This window comes from Beta vulgaris, chromosome 5 (genome assembly GCF_026745355.1).
Source record: "Beta vulgaris subsp. vulgaris cultivar EL10 chromosome 5, EL10.2, whole genome shotgun sequence".
In the NCBI taxonomy this organism is placed as follows: Eukaryota; Viridiplantae; Streptophyta; class Magnoliopsida; order Caryophyllales; family Amaranthaceae; genus Beta; species Beta vulgaris.
Genome location: NC_079206.1, coordinates 67,017,468 through 67,041,906, shown reverse-complemented (window position 1 = coordinate 67,041,906; position 24,439 = coordinate 67,017,468). Strand labels below are relative to the sequence as shown.

Below are 24,439 nucleotides of genomic sequence, written 5' to 3'. Positions count from 1 at the left end.
AGAATTTAATCGTAAAAAACAATAAAACGATTTCGACGGAGAATGTAGCCGGAGGAGAGAAAAAAGAGGGGTGTTTTTTTATTGGAGATTTTACGTTTACGAATTGGTTGTTACACTCAAGATTTTATGATGATTTTGCAGTAACAAATTAACAATTTTGTATCCTTTAAAACAAGAAATTTCCTAGCCAGAGAAATATGTGTGTATGATTCACGACGGTAGCCTTGAGTTCATTTTAGTATGATTTTTGTGTGTTTGAGGGGATCAGATGATCGGATCAGATCTTTTTGCACACCCCTATACATCGTTATATTAGCTTGGTTCTAAAGATTAGCCCAACTATTTACATAACAAACATTGTCTCTTGCGAGGATAACTATGAAGAATGGTCACGACCGATGCGGCTTTCCTTGCCATCTATGCGAAAATTTGGGTTTTTTAAACAGTACAACTAAACCCACATGCCTTGACAAGCTCAAACATTGGAAACATGGTTAGAATTCTGTCCAAATCTTACGATCCAAAATTCTACAATTCAAAAACACATAATCCATCTGAATATTTGGTAGAATCTCAATATTTATAGGATATTATTGATCCTATATCAAAAAGAACTCAAGTCGTAAATTATCGAACTATATGAGTTTCTTATATTTTTCAATTTGTTGACCAACAATCAAAGAAATTAAACCTTTTCATTAAATAATTTTATACTTGTCTTTGTACAACTGACTGCTTCAAAATTGCAAAACCTGTTAAGCGACAAAAGGCTCTGCTCTTGCCCTAACAAATGCTCTAACGATAACATACATCATGAATATACAGGATTTTCAGAATACATAACCCTAGGAATCAAAAGTAAAGTGATAATTTTTTCTCATTCTCATCCTGCAAAATATTACACTGATTTAACAATTGTCTCAATCTATCAGCTTCCTTTTCATCTTCACGAACCAAGGTCCCATCATTCTTCCTTGAATGTATATCCTCCACAACATCGATTTCCGAGAAGTGGCTTCTTTTTTCCACCAAGAAATTGGGAGCAATAACTCCACTAGCATTCTTACCAGACGACATTGCTGCCACTTTCTGAAAGCTTTTTGGTGAAGATCTTACTCTTTTAGAAACAATTGGGCTGCAACTAACCTCAACCATCTCATCCAACGAAGGATGAGCAATGTAGCGAGGCTTAGGAAGTTCAACTTCCAATTTACTAAAATCCAGAGGACTACACGTTGTGAGGGATTGTTCTAGGACATAAGCTTTACAGGAGAAGCTGGCTGAAGTATTCAACTGCCAATTGAACACTCGTCGGAAAATGAGCACCCAGTTCGGAACTACTTTGTATTCCTGGTCATGAAGCTCAAGCCTACTGTATTTTTGCACCATCATACGAGCTTCTTTGGTTGCCATCGGTATATTTAACATACTACTAGACTCGATTAGATATCTGATCAAACAGTCTTCAAGAAGCTGTTTTATATTTTCAATATCCTGTTCACTTCTGCAACCTCTGCTCAGCCAAGATATGTCATCAGAAAAAGACGGCAGCTTGCAATTTCTTAATGCAGATATTAAGGGCTCGACTTCTTCAGACGAGCTCCACCTTGAACTTGGCAAGAACTGCTTCACAACTTTGAATTCAGCAGTAGAGTTATCCAACAAATGTAATTCAGGACAAGGCCAGCCAGTTGGATTTGTGTTAGCAGCAGTAATGATATCATTTGTTGATTGTTCTAAAGCTTGATTGAAGGCTGAGATACAATGGTATGGACCTACTTCATCACGGATGAAGCCAAGTGCATCCAAGTGTGAGTTTAAATGACGGGAAATCAGTTCACGCATTTTCACGCAAATAAGAACAGGCTGGGAACATGATTTAGAAGCCAACCACATCAGCCCCTCCTTCAATTTTTGATCGCTAAAATATCCATGGAACTGCCCATCACCCCCCTCATTTAAGCAGATTACCATATAACTGCCAATCCGCAACTTATCGAGGTCTTTAAGCCCAAGGTTATCAACTATGCTACAGGAAAATTCTGCAAAGTTTCCTTGACCAGAACCACCTATTATTAGAAGAGGAATGCAAGCCCCAGCAGGTAATGATGTCACAAGATTGTTAAGTTGGGCCCTTTGAATGTCCCATGAAAGAGTCTCTGATAAAGAAAACATTATAGCATTAGCTCCAACTAGTCTGCTCTCACCAGGCTGTGTATCCTCGATAACAGAAAAGTAGCACCTTAAGTCACCAAATTTATCAGAAGCCCACTTCCTCCAAACTGACAACCTAGGAGCTGAAATGACCAAATCCTCCACAGCTTCCTCTTTACTTGCAGGAATAAGCTTGTAACGTAACCAATCATCCAGAGATAGATGTGATACAGGACTCCTTGCTTCCATGTCACTTCTTGCATCTTGCGACCAAGAAAAAGTGATTAACTTCCAGCATATGCAATTCGAGTTCTCATTTATTTCAGCCAGCTTACTCGCCACAACATCGGAGACATTCCATCTCGCCAATGACAGCTGGTGCTTTTCAGACCTTTCGTTCATAGCTTGATCGATGCTTAACTTCCGGTAAGGTGTAGGTTTCTGCAGTAAAGAAAGATTAAAAACAAATAGTAGCAAAGGAATCAAGGAAAGAAGAAGACAGGGTGAAGCTAACATCTTGGTTCCTCCAAATAGGTGGCCCCAGAGAGAGTGAACTTAAAGCAGCATTTGCAGCTAATCTGTTCTGTTCATGGAGATATTTCTTCCTTACATAGCGCCTCCTCCATAGCCTGTATAGAGCAATGGAGTGTAAATACAAGCCACAATTATTCATCATTAGACTGTCAGAAAATAAAAGCATAACCTTAGCAGCAGCCGAAGCTTAGCCTCAGCAACTTCTTCATCGTAGTTATCAGATACATCATCATCAACTTCCTTCTGTACAGGAACTTCTTCTCTCAGCTTATCTTTCACTGACACGTCTTCTAGTGCACTCACATCACTAGAGTCAGCTTCAGAAGCAGGTACTATCACTTCAACATTTGCAGACACCAGTTCAGGTTGTAGTGACTTTATATCAGAGTGTGCAACAATCTCTAGAGGTTTTTTAACAAATCCTTCAAAGTTATCCTGCCTTGCCAATCCAAATGATGGTGATTTAGCAGGAGGAAAATACTGTTGTGCAGAGAAACTCAGTGGAGAATCCCTAGAGCTCAACTGACCAGCACCAACGTTAAGGAAACCATGATTTGGGAGTACTGGAGATGGTTGGTCCACCTTACTATGACTTTGGAAGCTTGCGAAAGCATTGATGTTATCTTTCGGAAAACCTGTAGCATCACTGTGATGGTCATCTGTGAAAGGTTGACTATCTCTTGATGTTCCAAGATCTGCTTGAACTTTCATGCTTCTTGATGTTTCAAGAACTGGCTGGTCTTGCATGCTACGCATAGGTGATGAGATAGCTTCAAAGTCCATCAGACTATGAGAGACAACAGGACTCTTCGTTTGTATCGGTTGCATCGCTGCTTGCTTATTCTTGCTATTCTTATGTGATTGAAGCTCCTGTCTCGGCTTGGATGGCAATAGAATGACTTGATGTGATGATAATACATCCTCCATGATGGTATCTGATTTTTTACTATGAACAAGTGCTGAACACCGAGTGGGATAATCCTTCTCATCATTCAGAAATGGACCTTCCTTGACCATATATGGCTCTTCAAATTCCTTTATCAAAAATCCATGATACTCCAAGAGGCTCTCAATGTCCTCACCCTGATATATACACAACATAAGATATTAACAAAATCAACCACTACCAGGAAGGCAGTAGAGTGATGAAGCAAATACCTCCATGCCAATCCACTTGGCAACATGGGCCACAGGGATACCTTGATTATACTGCAGACCAGAGTGTAGAGAAGCAAGTGCCTGTGTTCTCAACTGTTTGAAAAGGCAGAGCAGTTCAGCACACGGGATAATATAAACTCCACATTATGTTATCCAGGTAGGAAACTTATGTGCATTCATCCAATCAATCAAAGGAAATGATAAGGGATCAACTTTAAGTGGAAAATCCAACTTTGGAAATATACAATGAGCAATGAGGTTCTCATGATTTAAAATATGCGTCATCGTTATATTGCATACAATAAGGCTTAAGTCCTTCTTCATTGTTTTTCTCTGCAAAAATTCAACTGGCAATCAATGAAGTCAAAAATTGCATATGGATTGATTTAAGCCAATCGAAAGTAGAACTTCCATCCATGTGAATGCTTTTAGCTTCCTATTTGAGTTCTTTGAGAAATTGAGTCTGTGTAAGCAAGAAATGTTTTAAGTAACTAAGCTTACTGATCAAATTCGACGAATCAGATATTTTGTATCTTTTTCAGAGCTTAGAGATCTTAAAGACAAAAAAAATGAGCGGATGTGCAGACTTGGACACAGTAAAATCTCAAAAGAAGCAAGCTTCAGTCACATCAACTCTTTTGTATAATTATTGCTTATTACAGAAATCAGATATTACTTTTACACCACGAGTCCACGACTACTCACTAACTCAAAGCGGTTACGCATCAGCAAAACCAAGTCCTCTATGTGATGTCATCACCACATGGCATAATATCCTTTGGAGTTCATAGAATATGAAAACAAATGATCTTAGAACATCTGACCAATGTATAAATCGACATATTCTCCCAAAGGCAGCGACATACTTCAACAATCTGATCTTCAGTGATTCGAACCTCACATTGCATACTCGCACACTAAAGCAGTTAGCACTTCTTTATTCCATTCAACCGAAGTTGAAGAAATGTACGATATCTCCCTCCATCTCGGCATCGCCTTAGAAAACTGCTGCTGCTGCCACTGCTACAGCTACTTTCACTACTACCAGAGATTTATTATGATTGAACTTCTTACTGTTATTACTACTAGGTTTCCAAAAACCACCATATCACTCCTCTGGGATATGTTGTAAGTGCCCAAATGGGTCTCTCTATCAGTTCATGTTGATTAAAGCTCCAGCTATCTACATCTAAATCTTCCCAGATTCTGGCCATGGAAGAATTCGCACCAGGTGGTCTTTTTGTGATTAGAACTTCAATGAAGCAGAATCAGATGAGGCTTCCTCGCAAAAAATCCTTAGCACTTTTCAAAATGTTAATCTAAGATCATCGATCCTACATTAGGCCTCATTTCCTCACAGATTCTTCAGTGCACCAGAATAAAATAAACTACCAACTCTTCCTCCCCAAGCTGCTTGGTTCACTGAAATAATGTTCAAATGCTCAGGACAGGTTTGCTGTATCGAGTTCATCAAAAGTGGTGTCACCCATATATTAAGGCGCACACAAACACATCAAAAGTGAAGAAAGAAAAGGAGAGAGAGAGTCATGCCCTATCCGACTGTCCTAAGCTAATAAATTATGGATAAAACGCTATATATTACTCCCCCCATCCCAAAATAAAGTTCCCATTTCCATTTTGGGTGTCCCAAAATATAGTTCCCATTTCCATAAGTTCCACATTTTCCCGTAATTTGTCCAGCAAAACCGTGTCCCATCATTTATTTGCTTTGAATGTTGTTTTTTCCTTTATTTATTCAACCAAAATGTTATAATTAATGCTCTTTCACCAATTATTCTCCATTCTCTCTCCTAAAATCATCTTTTCCCATACAATATTTATTTAAATAAACAAAAAATCTTTACTATCCCTCTTAGATTCTACTTGCATAAATTACCATGAAAAAAGGAAAATGGGAACTATATTTTGGGACGGAGGGAGTATTAAAATGTGTGGGCAGCATGTCATCTCATGTCAAATAACACGTTTCGTGATTGTACCGATGTAAGAGGTTTCGAAATCCTAACCTCTTACTTTAAATATCTTAATATTACCACCAAGCTAAAGCTCTTACTTCTAACATATTCCAACGCTAAAAACTATTGTATTGGTGACATGACACTGTGTAAGAGGTTTCGAACTCCTAACCTTAGACATAATATTACCACCAAGCTAAGCTCTTACTTGGAACAAATTTCAACATGACACAAGCTTTACAAATCTCAATTTCAATTCTTTCAAATATTCTTAGTATCAAAACGGTTTTAATTTGAAAATGAACAAATAAATTTGCAATAAATTGAATTGCTCTAGGATATTGAATTCTGCGTCATTCTAAGATCTTTTGGAATATAAAACTTATTTTTGGAGATAGGAGACTATGTCAAGTATTACAATTGATGACATTTTAGAATGTTTCAAGAGGTACAAGAAAAAAATTGGAGAATTCCTCACAAATGAACTTATTAAACATCAAAACATCATTATTGGGCAAGATCACATGAACTCACTTACTATGTTACTCCGACACGGATACGGGTGTCGTATCCAAGTAGGGATCGGAGGATCCGACACCCTACTTCAAAAATTTTGCCGATACTCCGACACGGTCAAGAGAGTGTCTTGACCAATATTATAGACACGTCTATAATTGAAAGTGTCGGGAAAAATTTCCCGACACCTTATGTTGATAAAAAAAGTTAAATTGTAATAATTAGTATATTTAAAAAATTAAGAAATTCAAAAAAAAAATATTTGATTTAATAACTAAATTGTTATTAAAAGAGTTGAAAAGTCAAAGATTAGAAAAAAAAGGAGTAAAAAAAAGAATTTGTGAAAAACAAAAGGGAGTAAAGTTGTCACCTACTCACCTTTTGCCTTTTTTTTAAAAAAAAATACAGCTGTCAAAACCCTTCAAATGTACTTACTGCATCTCCTTTTCTTTAGAATTTAAAATTAAAAATCTAGTATAGTACATTAAGTGACAGAAGGAGATAGACCACAAAAAAGTAAAAACCCTTCATCTTCTTCTCGCATCATCTTCTTTCTACAGCAAGGACTTCTCCTTTCATGGCAGAAATCTCCAGCAGATGCGAAGAAGCACGAAACGCGAAGGAGGAATTGCCGGAGATGGCGGTCGACGACGGTAGGCGACTAGTTTCTCGGTTAAGGTTAGAGAGTTCGAAAATTTTGACAAAAAAACCCTAGATCTGATTTTTCCCCCCTCTTCTCTCTGCGTTTCTTTCTCACTTTCGCCAAATGAGTGTCCGATAGTCGACACTTTTTCGATACGCGTATCGACACCCATTTCCAGGCGTGTCGCGCGTCGTGTCGAGTCGACACGCGGGGTTCAAGTGGGTGTCGGAGTAACGTAGCTCACTTATATATATATATATACACACACACACACACACGACCTTTTAGGGAAAAGAAATTCTAATGCAATGAGGACTCCTTAAGCACAAACACAACCCATGACCAAGACTGAAACAACAAGCTTAATAGAAACATTTGACGTTTTGATCTCATGAAATGTAAGACAACAAAATAACATAGGGAATCACAAAGTGCAGTAATATGACAAATGATGAACGTAGTGCCCACCTTATGACTCGGGGCATTATGTAAAGAAAATAACGATTGCAATCAGCAATCCTGAATAGAAAGACAAGCCACAAAGAAAGGCAGGACATTGCCTAATGGACGCAAAAGATATTCTTGAGCTACTAAAATGTAACAAAAAAATATCCCCAAGACATCTCCGAGGCCTAAAAACTAGTTTCGTGTATGCAATAGAGTTTTGATCAGACAAGGACAGTGTCAAGTGGGAACACTCAAAACAGCTTTTGGGAAGCTTTGAAGGACTAAATTTAACACAAGCAGCAATGAACTCGTACCTTTGAGAAGTGAGCGTGCATTAGACATGCTTGAAGATAGCTTGCTTTCCTCGCATGCCGGAAAAAAGCTATAAAGTTGCTAGTTCTACAGGATCTGAAATACACAGATCATGCTAGTTATTATCCACTCTTATAATGAACCCACAACAAAAATTTTATCAGGGAACAACCTTGCAACATCACGGGCAAATAGAACTTCTAGTGTTTGCCTTATCTCAGCTGTCATCTTAGCAAGATCAAGCGAAAGCTCTGCAGGTTCTACCTGCATGAGATTCTCCAATCAAATACTTTTTTCATAATGTTCAAAAATTAAAAGGAAATGTTAGCAGTTGTGAGAAGAAATGAATTGACATCATGCATGACTTACTTTGTAACCAGGATGTTTATCTAGTTTAAGCAGAGCATAATAGCCACGAAATTCCTTTTCTGTGGGGATAAAGATTCCTCTTTTTCTATGATCATCATAAATCTGAAATAATTCGACAGATGTTTTGTTCATCTGTTCAATATTGAGGTGAGAGTCAAATCCCTCTGTAAAGCCTTCTCCTCTTGAGAATTCACACAATTCATGCATAGCTATTATGTGAAGCCGTATCTGAAAAAAACATATCAGGATTAGATCCAAATATTATGAAACTTCTAGTAGTCATCGAATTAGCCTCTCTGACCAATAAAAGAAGGGCCAGAAAAAGATCAGCACACTGAATTAATAGAGAGAGCACATTGAGACATAAAAGAGCAACAAAGAACACATGAGCTTAACAAAAGTTGGAAAATACTAACAAAACCACATGTAGCGAGAACCATTTTAAAAATCAAAACCACAGCTAAGAAGAAAATACAGCCACAGCATCGAAGACTGCAGGAGATACACCCCTCCATATCGGATGCCTCCAAAACTGAAAAACAGTATGGGAAGTCTATGCAGATTGCAGAAGCACAGTAAGACCAATCATACACAGGAAAGGAAAGCAGCAACAGAAGTAAGTCACTGCCTATAGGTGTCCTAAGTCCATCTTGACTTTCTGCCTAAATCATATAATAACTCTTATTATATGTTTAGAAGAAGCCAAGATCTCCTAAATGTTTCTTCTTCTGGTATATGATGCAATGAATCAACTCCAATTCATAAAGCAAAAAGCTCAGGCATACTGACATCAATGGCACACAATAATCTTCTTGCATAAAACATGTTTGGAGTTAACTGTGGTGCTAGGATAGGATTTGATACAAACCATTTGTTCCAGCATACTTATCGCCCTATCATTAAAGATGTGTTGCATTCTCAGGTCCATTCGTATTGCCCTCATCCTATCCCACAGGAAATTATACAAGCGAAGGAACCTATCATCATAAGGCTGATCTAACAACCCTAGAAGATAATCCATTGTCTTCTGCAAGATTGGCAAGGGGCGAATTAACTCTGCTTCCCTTTCCGCAGTTCTGTTATACTGCAAAACAAAGAAACAGAACAAAGACCCATTTTTAGATGTTAGCATTGGTCTAATCCACTGAACATCGTATATATCAGAAAGTACTGTTAACAGCAACTTGCTTGCGAGACATAGCAGGCATTACCTTCTTAACAGCAAGTGTCTTGCTAGTCTGATTTCTATCCCCATCCAGCCTCTCGTACTGGTCAAGATCCCCTTTCCTTTCTCGTTCACCCCTCTCTGACACTGAATATCACACAAGAGAGATACTTAAACTTAAGATACCTTTTCAAGTTGCATTTTGTATAGTAAAAGACTATTAAGTTGAATAAGATAGAAGCATAGAAAAAAAAAAAAACTCTCAAAGCAACAAAAGTCAAATTGAAGTATTAAACCGGCAAAATAAGTTGCTTCAAAAAGCTGAACATCAAAAGTTTTAGCCCTTATGCCACTATTAAAGCAACAAAAATCAATTTTTTTCCCTTCCCGTTTGTTAATCAATCTGACCTGCCTAAATCCCAACCATTGCATGCAACTTTTGAGAGAAAACTACATAGATCACGTCTAGACAAATAGAAGCAGGGCTACAGGAAATGACATGAAATGCACGTCGCGGTGGGAAAATATGGGTACGTATATTTCGCGACAGATTATTTTTAGCAAGGTTGGTGAGTAATATTTCCTCTTTTTGTTGTAGGGGGGAGGGCTGGATGAGAATGGGTTATTGGCAGGTTACCAGGAAAGAAAACCTTATCAATTTAATAGTTAAACCAATAACCTATCCTCATCCACCCCTACCACCCAACAACAAAAAAAATTATTCACCAAGTTTTCTAAAGATAATCCAGGTAGTTTCTTACTGAAAAGTTACATGCCATGGTTGGGGTTTAGGCAGGTGAGATTGACAGCATCAGCATCTATGAAAGTATGAGAAGGAAAGAAAGATTTCAGCAGTTTTAGCATGAACACATGAAAACCAAGTATAGAGGAAAGCTGAGTTAGAGCAATTCACAAACTGCAGATGAGCCATCAGCCATCCACACATGAGACAGCCAGAAGCATGATGGATGTCAACAACTCTATGAATATTGCTGAAGAGTTTATCTATTGGTTTAGGAGATACCAGGACACATATCAATACACAGCCCCACAATAGCACTGCTTGACTGCAAATCTTCATTATCAAGATCTTGGCTTTCCATTGATCCCGGAGTAATATCCCCTGGAAACTTCTGTTTTTCCACAGCCATACGACCAGATTTCACCAAAGAAACTCTTCCCTCCGTGACATTTTGACCATATTGAATAGAATCACCTCGTTCACCTTCAACTGGCTCAACCTTAAAGCGAGCTAACCGCTTTGCTTTGGCCTGTTCTTCTCTGAATCAGCAAAGCAAGCAAAGATTACACCCCAAAGAGTATTTTAGAAAATTAAAGGCATTGAAAACTACTGACAATAGTGTAACGAACGTAATATTTGTACCTAGCAATGTCATCTTCAGTGGTACTAGAGTTCATTTGAACGATTGGGCCAACAGCAGAAGTAGGTGATCTAGTTCGTTTTGAAACAGAGTGGCTTGCAAGCTTGCTCATATAAGTATCACCATTCATTCCGTCGGTAGATGAAGACAATCTCTGATTAATATGTACATCAGGCATTCGGACACCACTGGTCTCACTCCTCGAATTGGGAGGAGATGACGAGGGCCTGACAAGAAATTTAAGAGTGAGATTCACCAGCAAAAGCACAGAAGGGATGAGTGAAGCAATACAGAAAATCTGAAATAAAACAATACAAGTACTTCCCTCATATACGTATTACTCTATCCACAGCATCAAACAATTGAAAACAATAGTACAATACTAACTGGACATAGATTAACAAGCAAACAAGTGGACAAAGAAAACAAGCTTAGGAACGGGGAAAGCATATACAGTAAAAGAAGAGATAGAAGGGTGATTCACTATAATTTATATTTAAAACTCAATAGCAGTTTATAGACAGATTAGACACCCCTTCCCGAGACAGTAGAACTGTTCTCCTGAGTGATACGTCCTTGGAGTTGAAGAAACTTAGGATGAATATAAAATCCCGACCTAGGAGGATAAGATAACCCTAATGAACTATGAGAGTTACAGAATTTTTGTTTTATTAAGATGATGAGCAAAGTTTACTATCCTTGTTGAGATGAGGCAAATTATCATTCTCATAATTACATAAAATAGGAAATTCCTAGAAACTACATCATCTGATGAATATCTCTGGTTCTGGTCAAAAGCTTATTTTCCTTTGTTCAAGACAGATCTTACGTAATCTTATCCTGTACAGAGGCTGTGATCCAGTTCCCCTGCAACTACTCCAGGAATAGCTACCTCCAAAGTCCATTCTCCGAGTTTGTGGGGTGCAGTACTCCTTGCTAAAGTGACAGCAAATAGTCTCTATCTATCAATGAAACATAAAAAATCACTTAGACATATGCTACTACCCGAAAAACCATGTTTAGTTAATCCATAATGATTTTTTCAACACATATGCCAGATTTTCTAGCTAAATACATTTACCTTAACTTAATAATTTATCTAATTCTTGCTTAATGGCATTTGAGGACCCGCCCCCCTAGTGTAGCCTCCTATTGTGGTAAGGGCTAAGCTTAACAAGCTCAAAAAGCGGAAATACATGATGTACCAGGCCTTGGGCCAGGATTAATCCTCACCTCACCTCACCCCACCCTAAAAGAAAAAGCACTCAACAAGCAATAAGCATGTAGCTACAACTTAGCATGCCCTACATGATAAAAGACATACTGCAGCATACCTTGACTACAGAAAAAAATTTAGAGGTAAAAAAATTCATTTGAAATTTCGATTGAAGAGTATAGAATGAAACAAAGCTGTCCTCAAAAGAGGGAGAAGAGAAAGGGAAATGTGAATTTGGATACAGGTATCTTACTACAGTATGAATCCAATAGTTTGAGATGGGATTTTTTTTTTTGTTGACAGATGGGAAAATTTAGTTGGAAGACATAGTACAGTTGATAAGTTTCAATTTAGGAAATTATCATATAGGAGGGGTTAGTGTACGGAAGAAGTGCATGAGGCAGTGGGAAGGAAGAACATAACAGTGTCTAGATGCCCAAAAGGCTCTTCAAGCACCTCAAAGCTCGCCTCTACTTGTATTGTTCTCTTCTAAAGTTTCTCTATGAAAAGTATATAACAAACAATAATCCTTTATAACATCATATTACTTTTTTCTTCTTTTGAGGGGAAACATCATATTTAAAAGAAGTATTAATGTGAAAAGGAATGACTTTGATGGGTATTTACATAGTATGTGATTCTGCACAGAGTACTCATTAAGTAGATTACAATAGTCTTATGTAGAAAAAGTGCCCCTGATGCCCCCAAAACATCTGATTTATGTTAAGTTTTAACAGTGATAGGGAGACTATGTAATTTTTAATTTATAACTAACTATCAATAATTTAATTAGAAAAAATCTTCTTTAGAAAAAGAATATTGCTTCTTCTTTATCAAAGGAAGAAAATGTAAAGATATGAAAGTAGAAGAGGAAAGTAAAGAAGGAAATAAGTTAAATTGAAAAAAAAACTGCCAGACTATAGTTTCATCAGTCAACCCCCCCCCCCCCTCTTTCTCCACCCCAACTAGGCAATAAATCTTCCTTTGCTCCATAATCATCCATAGGTAACACTAACACCTGCCTGTTGGTCTTTCTCTGCCAACCCCAAAAAAAATTGACGGCAACAGAACCACCGGGGGGTCCATCTCTCTCACATTAAAGGCTCTAAGGCCCCTAACATGCCATTCAATTTCATTGTCAAATGATGCTTCAATTTTAAGATCTAAGGTTTTTTAAAGTAGTATATGAATGAGCTGTGTCCAATTAATTTCCTGAGTCCAACCCACACCCTGTGCCTGTTATACTTTACCTAGGTGATACACGTACATAAAAATAATGAAAACGTTTCTCGAGGCCATGGATATCCTAGTTAATTACTAACTTCAAATTCTTTTTTCTTGCATAGATTTGAGTAAGGATCTTATTTCCTTTCCCCTGTGATCAATCAAGTTACCTTAATTAAGCCCAATAGTTTATAATAACCGAAGTTCTGGTAACATTTCCCGTCTTAGTAGCAAAGAAAGCTATATATGGTATTTTGTTTCTCTTACCACGTTGTAGTTAGGGGTGTAAGCGGACTGCGAAAAGTCCAGAGTCCAATCCAATCCAGTCCAAACTTGTCGGACTGGACTGGACTCGGACTCGGACTCAAATTTTCGAGTCCAAATATTTTCAGACTGGATTTGGACTCACCCCTTTGGAGTCCAATAAGTCCAGTCCAAAAATATTTATATTTATATATATAATGTATATATATTTAATATTTTTATATATATATAATATAAAAGATATATGTGACTTATTTTATGGAATAGATATAATGAGCTTAATTTGTCAAATTCAATTATGAGAAAACGTTGTGAATCATTGTATCTAAATCGGGGGAAAAAAATATAATAATCGGACTGGATTGGACTAGATTCGGACTCAAGAAAGAATTATCGGGCTGGACTGGACTAAAAAAATATTTGGATCGGACTTGGACTCAATTTCTCGAGTCCAAAAAACTTTGGACTGGATTTGGATTTGGCAAATTCCAATCCACTTAACACCCCTAGTTGTAGTTCCTGTGACTTTTACTTTTAAGCACAATCTATTCTAGATATATACGTCTGTTCTAACTCTTTAGAAGACACGTTAGACATATATTATATATGACATGGATTTGGAAAGCTTTTATATGTTTTATAATAATTGGAGGATGAAACCCAAAGCATACTCATTTAAGAAGCCCGATATGCGTTAGACATAGATATAATGCAATAGCAAGATAGCTGGCAACTTGGAGTAACCCAGACCTTCAGAGAGACCTTCCTCCCAAATGAAGTTGAATTATACAGGATTTGGTGTATTTTGTAATGTTCTTAGAAGAATTTACCAGAAATTGGCCTGAAGAATCGACAAACTAGATTTTTCAAGCCGAATATCACAGAAGACAGAAGAATCTGGGAGCCTAATAGGGGGGTCATAGCACCCAATTCCCTGTCTTTTAAATTTCTTCTCAATGAAGACTCATACTTCCTAGAGGTGTGGCTGTGGCCTTCCCAAATGAGCAGTGAATCAGGAACATGCCAGCATGGTCAAGGCACATAACTAGATAAGTAATGAAGTTGTAGAGAAAGAACACACTCTCCTGCATAAGAATCGTCAAAAGTCCACATCAACCCCTATACCACCTAAATGGCTAAAACTCAACCAAGGTAATAAGAAAAAGGGAGACCTTTTAGATGCACTTCCATGCACTTAGATAAGAACCCAGCACCGGCAAAAGCATCAACCTTCTGACATGGATTCTACATATCTATAAAGCTTCAAGCCATAAAAGACTTTCAACTTTCAAGGCAGTTTCAAACAAAAGAATACTATTTTCTGAGTGAAGGTCTGCACCAACAATATTGTTTTCAAGAGTTCAGACTTCACACAATATCCTTTTAGCTTGTCCCTCAAAGATTGCTCCATTTCCTATTTAGCTGACATGGTCTCCAACAAACTCTCTCTACCTCTTCTCCTACCCCACGCCTGAAAAGACAAAACTACTTACCCACTCGATATTACTCTGTAAAAGTAACAAAATGGGAATGGGGAAGATAATATGGGACGGAGTAGTATACAACTGGCGTATATTAACATGTGAAGTCTATACAAAGAAAAAATAGAAGACAGATAGGGGGGAAATAAAGAGGAAGATTGATCAAACACCTACAAAATCTGTCAAGAAAACCCCAGAAAACTCAATGCTTTTTCCTGCCAAAAATCCAATGGAGTTCAGAACCTGCTACAAAAGGGTTTTTTAAAAGGAAAGCTTATCATTTGTAATATAAAAATACATGCAACCAGAATTATATCAAATCTATAAAATTTTATTAGACTCGGAAAATAGGTGGATCCACGGTCAACTTTCAATTGATTTGAATCTAGTTGGTCAAACGAGGCACAGCAGTATTATTTTTTTATTTCTTTATAGGAAGGGGGAGAAAGCAGGATAAAAAGACAATGGAGTACATTACAATCGCAGTAGGACAGATAGCTTGATCATTCTCAGACAAAGATGCAAAGAAAGAAGACACAATTTTTTTTTTACTCCGTCACCTTTTAAACGCATCTCCATGAGCATAGGAATTCCTCTGAAAATCATCCTCAGAGGACAATTCTTTTGATTTCCAACTACCAACAGTTTTCGTCGGGGAAATGGTTTTTTCGTTCTGTGGACTAGTGTTGCGGCTACCAGATTTTCCAGGGGCAACCCAAGTGTGAGAATTTGTAGCAGGTCTATCAGAAAGAAAAGAATCATCAGCATAAGCGACAATATAGTAATAACAACCAAGGAGTCCAAAACCAAACAGCCAGGACCAGAAAATTAATAGCCACTAACGACATCAATTGCACAAATAAAAATAAGCATGGAAAATTATGGGGAACCAACCATCCTTTGGAGATGCACACAAATTAATGTAAAACCTCCAATGAAATAAGTATGCATTCTGTGCAGACCACTTGACAAATTTAACAGCATAATATAAGCAATATGCATAATCATATACAGATTAATGCGCCCTAATATTATTTCTATAAAGAAATTTTCCTAATGCAGAAGAAAGAAGTACAGCACGAAGACAAGAGGTCCTCACCGAAAAATGAAAGGTGAAACACCTAGAAAAGAAGAATAAGCTAAACTTACTTACCACCCTAGCCTACATAATTTATTCCCTCCCTACGTAATAGGCCACATTTGACCGCAGTTCATTTAAGGGACCGTGTTTTAAAAAAACCACAACTATCCTTCACTATTTAAAAATTTTACACCCTCTTTACGAGAATAATCTTTCTTTTGCATTCTTCTCAAGGATATCATTAATAGCCTATTATTAGAGGACAACCATAAACCGTGATGGGACCCATTATTTAGGGACAGAGAGAGTACCAGATTATGATGCTTCCTGTCATGTTTTTTTCATTCTAAGAAAGACAATGGAAGTAGACTTTACATTCTCCCCCTAAAATTTACATTCTGGCACTCTGCTGATCAAGGACAAAAGAATAGGAAGTGAGATATTCCCTGTTAGCTCCAGCCTGGCAGTGGTAGAACCGTAGAAGTAACCAAGCCCAAGGATACCAGATTGACTTCGTAGTTGTGAATTAAAGAGAACACATCCTGCAATTGTATATAACTAGCATCATCCTCAAATTATGACTTTCATGTAGCTCTACTGATTGCATGTACTTTCATGTAGCTCTACTGATTGCATATCTGGTACATGAAAAATGACAACCATTGCGAGCTTCACCCAAAGAAACCTAACTTTGTCTGAGCGGAGATTTTCCCATGCATGAATAGCATCTCCCTCAGCACCAAATCCCAGCCTGAACCAATCAGCAAGCCTTCTTAAGACAAGATTGTCAAACCTCCTAAAAGAACTGTCTATGCTTGGCGAGGCTGATTACCCCAGCTATACCAGTAGCCTCGCCATACTCCCATGATCCCAGTCTTACTTGGGGCAACCAAAACATCTATAATGAAGCTGAAGAAAATGACTCAAAAGCTGTAGCCACACAAAATTCAACCCAAAATGCCTAACAACTTCGACCTTATACGAAACGAGATGCTCACTATATGCAATCAACGTAACAAACAGATACCCAGAGAAGCAGTGAAAAGGTCTCCTCTTCTGCAAAATATAATGAAGCTAATTCTATTATAAACCGTCACCCAGACATAATCTTCGACCATTATGACATTGCAGAGATTTCCTCTATCCAAAAGAATTTAACAGCAGAAAGGGGATTGAATAAGGAGAGATTACTAAAAAAAATTGCAAGTCAACCAAAACCCAGTACATTATGCAACCCAAACCTTAGCACCTCGCTCAAGTGCACGAAACAAGAAGAAGAATCCATCACAATCCCTTCTATCAGCTTTAATACATAGTTTCCTTCGACAAAGAAAACTCCACAATCTAAGATTGTGCTCATCAAACAAGATGGACACTATTGGAACACATTTCATGAACAAAGGGAACATCTCCAAGCTATCTACGTTTTGATAAGGTTAAGAAAACAGTAAGGCACCATCCACTTCTCTAAAACTAGCCAGGTAAGGACTTCAAACTCATCAAAGAATGGACAAAATAACACACTGCATACAGAGCCAAGATTGACCTTTGAGATTTACTCCATGAGAGTCGAGGATTGATTATAGAATGACTGACGGCAGCAGCTGAAGAAGGTGACTGCCTTCTCTGTGTGTAGTCATGGAGACCAGAGGCCATATCTGCATTGCTAAACCATGTTGAAACAATAGAAATTAGGAAATATACACAAAATACGGAAAGGAATATACAGCTTTTCAGATTTTCAAGAGGATAAAAAAGAGATTGATTATAAGGTCTTACAAAAAGAAAATTAAACAGAGAATAACTCCAAATTCAGCTTTCATACAACAGGGGGGATAAAATTAACCATACAGAAACATAATAGTGCGACTTGAAAGTTGTAACATCCTGCTCTCACTAGTAGACAAGTGCCGATTTTGTCAGTTAAGAAACCAAAACCTTATTGCAAATTGCTTTGTTGTAATAAACTAAAGAAGACTTAAAAGCCAAAAATCAATAGTCCAAGTGTCCAACACAACTGTTTGCATGAACTAAAAAATTACTTTTCTGCTGGAGAAACATCCCCAAACAATGTGATCTCGTTTAGAAGGAAAAACATAAGATGCACCCAACACCCAAGGGGTGGTGTTTAAGGATCTTGATAAGACTAACAAGTGATGAAGACATTATTCCTTCTCAAATACAAACCAAGCAAAGCAGTCACCACGCATGACCAATATAGAGAACGCTTGTAAACTTTTGACAGCTACACATCTGATGATTTTTAACTAAATGGAATATGTGCACAGTTGATGCTCTCTATTTCTGTTTGTTTTCCAAATTAGTAAATTGGGACCATAAAATTTCTTCTCCAGTTTACGAGAGTGACATCAAGGCAGCCTTCCCTTCAACACTATTACTTTGACAATAGAATTACTGGAATTAACAGGTAATCATGGAGATGCTTCATGAGAGACTTTTGAGGTGAAGAACTAAATTCTTGTTTCGATGAGGTTCTCCTAACTATGAGAATATTTCTAGTTTACTATGTTACCCCTCAGTAAGAGACTAAGAATTGCTTGCAAAATAAGAAGAAATTGGAGGAACTACCAACAGCTAAGCAAAGAGACTGAATTGGGTAAACTGGAAACAAGTATAACGTCCTAACAATCCAGCATTATGAATGAAGCTCTATGGACAAAGTTGCTTTTGGAGCTTTGTTGAATGCTGACAATAAGGACACCCAAGGGAAAATGAAATCAATGATATATGTTGCATTGATATCATAGCTTTTACCCACAAACAAAAACAAAACAAAAAAAAGAACCATAAAATTGATTGAGCCGGAATAAAAAACTTCAATGTGTTTGCTATGTGACAAAACTTTGTTCAACTATTAACAGTATCGGCCACTTGCTTGTAGGAAAAATCATCATTGTCTCACCTTCTGTCCATAAGATCTGATTAATAGAAGAAATTAATGTCTTGTAACTATATGCAACTTGAATGAGAAAGAACCAATGATCACACCTTTTCACATGTCCTCCTTACACTTTTGCAATTATTTTGAATTCGTTTGCACAAGTTATGTTCAATTCTAAAAGTTCAACTTGAAGTTAGGGCTTGGAAGAAAGAAAAAGGCTTGGATTGCTCAAGGGTTAAATCTTATTACTCAGAAGTTGGAAATTCAGAAATCTGATAGCATATGAAGAAGTAAGAACCCCGCATGGATAGCATTAAATGTGAGATATATGAAGGTCTAGATATACACACATTACACAGCCTTACTCTTAACTAATTGAGAGATTATAAGGAGACTAATGAAGACATATGTCAAAATAAATGACAGGGTAATCCTTTAGTGTAAAGAATTTGATATTGTACAGAGGTGGCATACCTTGGTGTCTCATTGATCACCAATATAGAATCTATCTCACTTGTGAGGAGAAAAAAAAGGAAAAATGAAAATAATTTAAAAAGTGTCAAGGAATAATAAAATTTTCACTGTTAAAATAAATTTGATGGGCATACAACACCCATGATCTCGATACCGCAGACCACCTCTTTGTAATTCAATCTAATTTAAGTTGCAAGAGTCAAGTTATGCAAAAAAAATCTAGATCCGATATCACATGATGTATAGCACAATCCTCTTACTTGCACAGAGAGGGGGGTGTTAGACACTTAATAGAAAAGCACTGCCTCATTTTTATAAAATTGTACATGTATCTTCAAAAATAAGTGCCATCACATTTGCCAATTAATAGACACAATTTATCTTGCAATTACAGGTGGGCCAGGAAGGCAGGAGCTTAATGCACCTCATAACTATCATCAAACAACAGAAATAAAACCTTAGATAAAACGCACTAGTTACATGGAAGAAAAATCTCACGCAGTAAAGAAACAAAACAAACTAACCCTTCCATGATAGCACCACCACGGTCCTGCAGAAAATCTTCATTATACTGAATAGGAGGTGATCTGGACCTTTCCGGGTTTTGGAAGTGTTGAATTTTAGAAGACATACTTGCTCCAAGACCTTGGGAAGCAGATGGAAATGGTCTCTTCTGACTTTGGCTACCAATATCTCCATTTACTGGATTTTGCTTATCACCCCTTTGTAAATGACGAGCCATATGCAGAGGAAAAGGAAAAGAAAATGGCCACTAATTAGACGCTGCTCCCAATCAAGACGACACCCCAAATATTATGGGAGCACATACATATATGAAACTCATAGGTAAAGTTGTGGCATAATTACTTTATTCATCATTGATGCACCTTATCAACAGGAAAAATACCCTAAATCCCAGAGACCCAGACACAGCTTTGGTTACATTCCTTAGACAAACAATGCTCTTATTTTCATATAACAACATCAACAAAAAAAAGCACCAGAAAAATAATCTTACCTAATTGGTGCAGCATATGATTGAGATGAGCTTGTTCCTAAACGTGCATTATCAAGAAAGGAAGGCGATTTTGCTCTCCCATGAGCATTGAAGGCCCTACAATAGAAGAAAATTTCTGTTAATAATGACTGTGATATAACCAAATTCCAATTCCTTTTGAAAGCTCGAGTTATAGAGTCATAGACAAAAAAAGGCAAAAGATAACTAGTGCCCTAAATTTGGGGACCAGCAGAGAGATAGCAGTTAGAAAAGGGAGAAGGATATGGAGTCAAAATAAATCATATAGGAAAGTATGACTTTGAAAGTTGTAACATCCTGCTCTCACTAGTAGATTATTAAAAAAACAAAACCCACTTGCAATTTGCTTTTTTGTTCTTAAAAAAAAAAAAAAAATGGGTCAAAAGTCATAAACTAACACAAATTTTTGCACAGAGAATAAAGTTAATTTTATGTTAGAGAACATCCCCAACAATGTGATCTTTTTTAGAACGAAAAACAAAAGATGCACCGACCAACAGGAGGGCCGAGGGGGTGTTTAAGGATCTCGATAAGACTACAAGGTGATTAACGCATAAATTCCATCTCGCCAAAAAATGAGATAAAAGAAGTGCTACAACATCAAAAACTGCACTTCAAAAAAAAAAAGACATCAAAAACTGTAAAGGAGAAATGTATTTTCTCTGGGTACAATACATATAATGGGCATACAGCACCATGATTCTGAATTAGAGAACCGCCTAATCTTACTTGTGATTCAATCTGATTTAAGTGCAAGACTCAAGTTATGCAAGAAGACCTAGACCCGATTTCATATTGAGTGAGAAAGAAAAAGAACGTTCCTCTAATTTGCAGATATTTGGGAATTGGTAGGGGATTGTATGTTGAAAGAAAACCACTGCCTCACATTTATAAAGTGTACAGGTATCTTCAAAGTTCAAACGTATGCCACCACTTCTGCAATCAATAAGCATAGTTTTTCTTGCAATTATAGGGGGCCCAGGAGGACAGCAGCTTAGTGCACCCTCAAAACTATCATCAAACTACTGAAATAAACCTTACATAAATTCCACTCACTTCAGGAGATAAATATCTACTGCGTAAAGGGGGAAAAAAACAAGCTAACCTTTCCATGATAGCACCACCAGGGTTCTGCAGAAACTCTTCGTTATACTGAATAGGAGACGATCTTGACCTTCCGGAGTTCTGAAAGTGTGGAATTTTAGAAGGTATACTTGATCCAAAATCTTGGGAAGCAGATGGAAAAGGTCTCTTCTGACTTTGGCTACCAAAATCTTCAGTTACTGGATTTTGCACATCACCCCTATGTAAACAAGGAGTTCTAAGCACATAAAAAGGTAAACAGCTAAATCAAATAAACCCAAATCCTAGACAATGCTTTGATACCAAGTTCTAAGACAAATAATGTTCTTATTCTCAAAGAACAACATACAAGGGGAGAAAATAAAGCCACTAACAAATACAATTACCAACAATATGAGCTTACCTAATTGGTCCATCATACGGTTGAGATGGACTTGTTTCTAAGTGAGCATTACTAAGAAAAGAAGGTGATCGTATTTGCCCATGAACATCAAAGGTCCTACCGTAGAACAAAATATGTCAATACAATTTTATAATATGGTGCATAAGAAAACCTTGAAGTCAACAATTATCTCAAAAGGTGAAGTTTTTCACCATTGACAAAAAAAAGGAGAGAACTACCTCGGGCTCAGAAATCTAGGAGCAGCAGGAAAGTCCGATACAGGAAAGGGAGAAGGAGAGGGAGTAGGAGTAGGAGTAGGCGATGGAGGACGCGGGAAGTAACCAAAAGGGGTTGGCCCACTTGGTGGAGCTGTAGGTCCAGAATTCTTCCCAAATCCAAAGGACATTCTTAAAACCTCCCTCTCTTCTATAAAAGAAAGTTAAGTTACTAGTTAGAATCTTCAGTAACCAGCAACGCCCGCTTTCCTGACCTAAAATCGAAGATTCTTCAATATTCAGCTAGTGCAAAGAAGTTCCAATAGCTGAATATCAAAAATAAGTATATTAATAAGACAACACACTGAAATTCCCGATTTTATACATAAGCTTCATAGCAACAGCCGAATTTCCAGAAATTAGCAATATAAAACAAAACAAAAAATGCACAAAATAGCTTAGAAAGTAATATGTAATCACATTTTCAGAGGTAATTAAAGCTGATCCTGAAAAATCAAAAATTGAACAAATTTCCATAGATAATCAAACTGATGAGAACTATAAATTCAGCTAACATAAACCTACAATCAGAAACAAACGAAATTCGAGTATAGATTAACCTAATCCCATAATTAACAGATTGAACAATTAGCGAAGACAAATCACAGGTTTTTAGTGATTTCATAACGAAATAAACACATAAATTGAATAAGAGAGGAAAAAATTATAGTTCGCGGAGAGAAAAAAGGCGGAATATCATTACATACAGTGTAGAAGACGAAGTTTCAACAGCAGTTGAGTGCTCACTACTCAGATCGAGTGGAAGAATACTGGAAACCAAGTTTAGGAGGAAAATTAAAGTGAGGGAAATAATTCAGGCTTGAATCGATTAAACACGTTCGGCGTACCTGTAACCTATCGTTTAGAGCACCTCAATCTTAACTACTCGCCAGTACATTTTTGGTAGCCCGCAAGCATTGTCGTGAAGGTGAACCAAGTCCATGGCTCATGAGTTCTGTCGAGTAGGGGCTATGGATGGAAGAAGTTGATCTGATTTTGCAAGCTCGTTCGGATCTAATTAGAAATAGCTTAATATACGAGTTAGTGATGTTGGATAAGTTTGTTCAATTCAATTTACGATTGACCTAGATAATTAAGATGGTTGGATATAAAATATACTTCTTGCGACTTAGGGTGCATTCTCTTCAACTTATTGGCCATAAACTTATCTGAACTGAACTTATTGGAACTTATTAAACCTGATTGGCCCTGATTCAACTTATTGGACCTAATTGAACCTGATTGGAACTTATTAGACCTGATTGAAACTTATTAACCTGATTGAAACTTATTATACCTTATTGGACCTGATTGAAACTTATTAGACCATATTGGACCTGATTGAAACTTATTAGACCTGATTGAAACTTAATTGACCTTATTAGACAAAAAAAATTGACCATTAATAACATAAATATTACCCCTAGCGTAAATACTACCCCTCAAAATTTATTATGAAGTAATAATTATTAAAATTCGTCCTTTTAAAAAAATATTATTAATTATCTCTTATGATAATTAATTTAACAAAAAAAATTACTATTTATATATTTGCCTATACATAACTTTCACCACTAGTATATCTAATAGCCTTGTTTTGATTTTATAGAGCACTAGTGGAAAATCAAAAGTTAATTAATATTTATTGCTAACAAGTTAAAAATTGGCATGTATGAAAAATTCTCACTCCGCTTTCATTTACGTGAAGCTAATAGTAATATGAATAATCAAATAATAGACAATAATAATACAAGTATAATACTATACATTGTGGTAGTTTAATAAAAAATTCTAATAATAACATAATCAGCTAATAATAATATGAATAATAAAATAATAGACAATAATACAAATATTTAATAAAATAATTGACACTAATATAAATATAATACTATATAATCATTGTGGTACTTTAATTAAAATCCTAATAATAACATAATCAGTTAATAGTGATATGAAATTATGAATAATAAAATAATGGACAATAATACAAATGTTTATTGAACATTGACTATTTGGATCTTATTGGACCTGATTATACCTGATTGTAACTTATTGGACCTTATTAGACCTGATTGGAACTTATTGCACCTTATTGGAACTTATTGCACCTGATTGCAACTTATTGGACCTTATTAGACCTGATTGAAACTTATTGTCCTGATTGGACCTTATTGCAACTTATCTGAATTTATTGGACCTGAAACTTAATTTTAAAGTTGAGGAGAACGCACCCTTAGTAAATAAATAATAAGGAAAAGTGAAAAGGAGCGGATAACCATTTAGCAGATGTGAAAGTAAAAGGGTGATTATATACGACCATGATGCTCTTTTTTTTCTTGTACAAGTAGTCATAAATGATTGA

General features: G+C 36.7%; 1 protein-coding gene across 10 annotated transcripts; it reads right to left on the bottom strand.

The window, feature by feature from the left end:
* Window positions 1-676: 676 nt before the first annotated feature.
* On the bottom strand, window positions 677-23,076 carry LOC104894761 (hypothetical protein). Of its 10 annotated transcripts, none has more exons than XM_010681069.4 (20): window positions 22,923-23,076; window positions 22,782-22,844; window positions 22,039-22,340; window positions 21,821-21,916; window positions 21,440-21,655; window positions 20,317-20,412; window positions 19,823-20,020; window positions 17,469-17,588; window positions 15,402-15,581; window positions 10,659-10,883; window positions 10,299-10,555; window positions 9,321-9,421; window positions 8,978-9,193; window positions 8,110-8,337; window positions 7,913-8,004; window positions 7,743-7,836; window positions 3,847-3,939; window positions 2,858-3,771; window positions 2,669-2,783; window positions 677-2,595 (listed from the first exon to the last, which is right to left on the bottom strand). In XM_010681069.4, exons 3-20 carry the CDS (start codon window positions 22,203-22,205, stop codon window positions 853-855), a joined length of 5,151 nt encoding a protein of 1,716 aa, XP_010679371.2. In that variant the 5' UTR covers window positions 22,206-22,340; window positions 22,782-22,844; window positions 22,923-23,076; the 3' UTR covers window positions 677-852. The 10 variants fall into 10 exon arrangements, with proteins under 10 accessions (XP_010679371.2, XP_010679374.2, XP_010679372.2 ...); XM_010681072.4 differs by having other exon boundaries at window positions 21,440-21,637; XM_010681070.4 differs by having other exon boundaries at window positions 22,039-22,289.
* Window positions 23,077-24,439: the final 1,363 nt, after the last annotated feature.